Source organism: Propithecus coquereli, unplaced genomic scaffold (genome assembly GCF_000956105.1).
Source record: "Propithecus coquereli isolate 6110/MARCELLA unplaced genomic scaffold, Pcoq_1.0 Scaffold299, whole genome shotgun sequence".
Classification (NCBI taxonomy): Eukaryota; Metazoa; Chordata; class Mammalia; order Primates; family Indriidae; genus Propithecus; species Propithecus coquereli.
The window spans coordinates 2766892-2772076 of record NW_012148607.1 but is presented as its reverse complement, the minus strand read 5'-3'; the positions used below and the strand labels follow the sequence as shown (position 1 = coordinate 2772076).

The 5185-nt window shown below is 38.1% G+C and overlaps 1 protein-coding gene across 3 annotated transcripts in view; it reads right to left on the bottom strand.

The window, feature by feature from the left end:
- EIF2B3 (eukaryotic translation initiation factor 2B, subunit 3 gamma, 58kDa) overlaps positions 1–5185 on the bottom strand; it is a 110529-nt gene that overhangs the window by 65166 nt on the left and 40178 nt on the right. For all 3 annotated transcript variants that reach the window (XM_012649055.1, XM_012649053.1, XM_012649054.1), the window contains exon 5: positions 4288–4399. In XM_012649055.1, coding sequence (XP_012504509.1) covers positions 4288–4399 — 112 coding nt within the window. The remainder of the gene's footprint in view (positions 1–4287; positions 4400–5185) is intronic.

The window sequence follows — 5185 nt, the reverse complement described above, 5'->3', positions numbered from 1 at the left end:
TGGGTGTGGTGGCTCACACTTGCAATCCCAGTGCTTTGGGAGGCCAAGGTGTGAGGATCGCTTGAGGCCAGCCTGGGCAACATAGCAAGACCCCACCTCTACAAAAAATTTTAAAAAATTAAAAGAAAACTTAGCTGGGTGTGGTGGCGTGTGCCTGTAGTCCCAGCTATTCAGGAGGCTGAGGCAGGAGCATCACTTGAGCCCAGGAGTTTGAGGCTGCAGTGAGCTGTGATCATGCCACTGCATTCCAGCATGGGCAATAGAGCAAGATGCTATCTCAAAAAAAAAAAAAAAAAAGGGTACATTTTGCTAAGTGTGGTGAGTTCTCTGGTAGATAATGATCTTACAGGCTGCAGTACTATTGCATTTTTTGTGTCATACTTCTCCCCCCAACCAGATTATAAAATCTGCAAAGGCAAATTTACGATTCACTTGTATCTCCTATAACATCTAGTATAGTGTGTACACTTAATATTAGGTTATTAAGTATGAAATGTCTAATTTCCTTAAGTACTAAGTTTGAGAGTTGATATCTCTGACATTTCACTTGGACACTTCTTGTTTATTTTTTTATTGTGAAGGTGCATATATCTTCATTCTTTCAATTGCATGTTTTGGCTTGTGATTATCTTTCAAATTTTTTTTGGAGCAATTTTTGTGAAACCATGGATAAATCAAAAATTCATGTTATTTTTGAATATGAGTTCCATCATGGAACCAATGCTGCATGGACAGCTTGAAGTATCAACAAAGTGTTTGGCAAGGATGTGGCTAATGAATGCATAGCACATCAATGGTTTGAGAAGTCCCATTCTGGTGATTTTAATCTTGAAAATGAACCATGTTGGTGACCTGAGACCAAGGTGGGTAATGATGAGCTGAAAGCTGTAGTGGAAATTAATCCATCTCACCCTATGCATGAATTAGCAGCAAGATTTGACATTACTATTTCAACAACATTGGACCATTTGAAACAAACGGGCAAGGTAAAGAAGCTGGATAGATGGGTACCGCGTGAATTAAACAAGCATCAGAAGAGAAATCATCTCGAAGCTTGCCTTTCTTTGCTGTCATGACATAAAGGTGAAACATTTCTATACCGTATAGTTACGTGTGATGAAAAATGGATTCTTGTGGACAATCACAAACGTTCGGCACAATGGTCGGATGAGGATGAAGTGTCAAAACACAGTCTCAAACCCAATACACATCAAAAAAAGCTGATGGTGTCTGTTTGGTGGTCCAGCACTGGTATTATCCACTACAGTTTCATGAAACCTGGTCAATCGATTACAATGGAGGTCTACTGCAACCAACTGGACGAAATGATGAGGATGCTTGCAATTAAGCCGCCAAGATTGGTCAATAGAGACAGGCCAATCCTCTTGCAAGACCACATGTTGCAAAAAACAATGCTGCTCAAACTATAGAAGCTGGACTTGGAAACTTTCTGTCATCCACCATATTCCCCAGATCTTGCACCAACTGACTATCACTTCTTCCAGGCTTTGGACCATTTCTTGCAAAGAAAAATACTCAATTCTCAAAAAGCTATGGAAAATACCTTTCATGATTTCATGGCCACTTACTCTCCAGGCTTCTTTGCTGCTGGCATAAACAGGCTACTGTTAAGATGGCAAAACTGTGTTGATAGTTTAGGCACATACTTTGATCAACTGCACTGTTTTTTTGATTCAAAATTGGACATTTCATATTTAATGACCTAATATTATAATATGTGCCACTAATATCTGTACAGTGTCTATAGCTTACAAAAACATTTTCATGTAAAGATAGCCTAGCATAATGATTAAGAATAGAGTTTCTAAAGCCACACCACCTGGGTATGAATCCCAGCTCAGCCAATTACTAGTTCATGTCTGAGCAAGTTACTTAACCTCTCTGTTGCTCAGTTCCATCTGTAAAATGGGGATAATATTAGTGTCTACCTCACAGGTTTGTCATGAAGATCAAATGAGTTAATATTTGCAAAGCATTTATAATAGTATTAGTAACTAAAACATTAAATAAAATTTTTAAGTTAAAAAAATTAAACAAAATACATGCTCTCATTTGATCCTCACAACAATCAAATAAAGTAATGCCTTAATACCTCTTTACAAAGGAGAAATTTAAGGTTTAGCTCTAGGGAAAATGATATTTGTAAAGATGAATTTGTCTGCCTCTTATTCACAGACAATGGCTACTATACAACTGAATATGCTTCACTGTCGGCTGTAGCTATCTACATACCTATAACCAAACGTGTTACCCAACTGTATAGTATGTTTAGCTTAGACACTTGAAAGCATTCAAGACCATCAATCAGATGGCCTCTGGTCATCTTACCATATGCAGTGTTTAAAGATGAATAGAAAGAAATGATCATAAAAAGTAATATGTTGGTTTTTTTTCAATAACCAAGTTTAGTGAAATTCAAAAACAGGCAAATATACTGTCAAATGCTGTCTATTCAAAGCTAAATTTTGCAGAGAATTTCAAACGCCCCATAGCACCTTTGATATATATCAATTCATCCATTACAAGGAAACCTGAGAATGTTAACAAAGTCTGTAAAGATCTGATTATGAGCCAACCACTTAAAAAAGAAACACAGAGATGTTATTTTTGGATACAATTTGGAGTGCTTACCCTACCCAAGTCCTTAGGCTCACAAAAACCTCGAATCGCTAATGTCCTGGGAGCAATAATTTCCAGTCAGCCAATTTTTCAAGAAATGTTGCACTTCAGCACATTTCTCTCCCTCTCAGGCCCTCCTCCTTGTATTGCTTCTTTGTAGCTACCACAGGTACTGGGACCTCAGAATATGATATAAATTATAGAAACTTGGAAAGGTTTCTTTCTGTTTTGATTTAGCTAAGTGAATTTCACTTTGGGAACAGAGCAGGTATCTTTGGAATGTGCATCCTAAGAAAGACTATACAAATAAGGTTAAGAAAGCAGATAATGCTATGAACTTCCATTTTAAAAAAATTCTGTCATATTCAACGATTCACACTTTTTGATTTTTACTTCTCTGGCTGACTCTTCTGTATCTTCTATAGTCGTTTACTTATCCATCCATTCATTCATTCAACCAATAAATATATTTGTGCACCTACCCTGTGGTAGGTGCTAGGTTTGGAGCTGAGAATTCCAACTCCAAAATGACCCTGATGCCAAAACCAAAGATATTACAAAAAAGGAAAATTATGGGCATATTTACTCATTACACAAATTTAAAAATCTTAAACAAAATATTAGCAAATTAAAACAGTATGTATAGTTGATTAAAAAGAGTCAAAAACCTGTTGTAGCTCCTCCCATCCAGAAGTAAAGTTAGTTTCCTAACTAGTATCTAGGCTGGCCCAGCAACTAGCTTTGACTAACAGAGTGCACCTGAAGTGACACAGTGCATGTTCTGAGTTTAGGCCTCAAGAAACCCTGTAGCTTCTGTTCTCACTCTCTTAGAACCTGCTGCTGCTCTCATGTGAACAAGCCTGGGCTAATCTCCCGGATGATAGCAGACTAGATGGAAAGAAAAACCCAGTTGTCCTAGCTGAGGCCCAAGACACATTAGTGAGTCCAGTTGTGGTAGGGAGAATAAGATAAGAATGACAGTTGCAGCTGGGCGCGGTGGCTCACGCCTGTAATCCTAGCTCTCTGGGAGGCCGAGGCGGGCGGATTGTTTGAGCTCAGGAGTTCTAGACCAGCCTGAGCAAGAGCGAGACCCCCGTCTCTAAAAAAAATAGAAAGAAATTATCTGAACAACTAAAAATATATAGAAAAAATTAGCCGGGCATGGTGGCGCATGTCTGTAGTCCCAGCTACTCAGGAGGCTGAGGCAGTAGGATTGCTTGAGCCCAGGAATTTGGGGTTGCTGTGAGATAGGCTGATGCCACGGCACTCTAGCCCAGGCAACAGAGTGAGACCTTGTTTCAAAAGAAAAAAAAAGTTAAGATGGCAAATTTTATGTGTTTTTTTACCACAATTTTTTAAAAAAGAAGGTTCTACACACTGTCAGAAAGACAGTCCTGTTCTCCCCACAGCTGCTTCGCCCCATTCCTATGCAAGATTTGGCTTTACCTTGGCAAGAAAAGACAGGGAAACATAAGCTTATGCAGTGAAGAAAAAGCCTTCTTCCTGTCTCATGGGGAAAATATTCACATACTTTTGTCAATTTCACACGGTATAAACTAGTTTTCATTCCCTCTTTCCCACCCACTGGGTGGTTTTATTTTGTTTTAAGACAAGGAGAAATGCCAAAAGAAAAACTCTAGGGCTTACTTCTGTAGGATAGATCCCTTAATGACCAGCTCTTCATCCAAGTCCGCTTCATTAGCCATGAAGAGCAGCCTCTTTCCTGTGCTGTCCACTCCAACGAAGTCACGCTGTTCCACTGAATCATACAAAAGAAAGAAAATCAAATAAAGCCATTTGCCCTGCCTGCATGACTAAGTCAAGGGACAGGGCACCTGCTCACATTGCTCTTGGAACCAAGTATAGGATTGGGATGAGAGAAGAGCCATGATGAGCGTTATGTAGCACATACCATACTGTTTAAAACATAGGCAGTTAAAATTTTTTGTGTTGCTCTAAAGGATATTATTAGGTTAATTGGTGAAGTTTGAATAAGGTCTGTAGATTAAAGTATTGTACCAATGCAATTTCCTATTTTAAGAGACTATCCTTTTTGGGGGGAGGGAAGAAATACATATTGACATGTTTAAAGGCAAAGGGGAATCATACCTGCAATTTATTTTCAAATAGCTCAGAAAAATAATAACTTTATATATCTTACATTGTGCATGTTATATATATTGAATATATTATAAGGAAAGAGGGAGAATGACAGAGTAAATGTTAACATTTGGGGAATCCAGGTAAAGGACACAGAAGTTCTTTGTAGTATTCTTATAACCATTCTGTAAATGCAAAATTATTTCAAAAATAAAAAGTTTAAAGATACTGGTTACCCAAGTAAACCCACTACGTGGCACAGAAAGTAAAATGAGGAATTCTCTCTGTATAAATAATAACCTAGCTCTGCTTACTGTGAAAATGCGAATATTATTATTTAAGGTCACCCACATTCAATTAACGTTACATGTCTACTATGCAATAGACTTTATGCTATGTATGGGACATCAAAAAAAAAAAATAGGCTGGGTGTGGTGGCTCACAC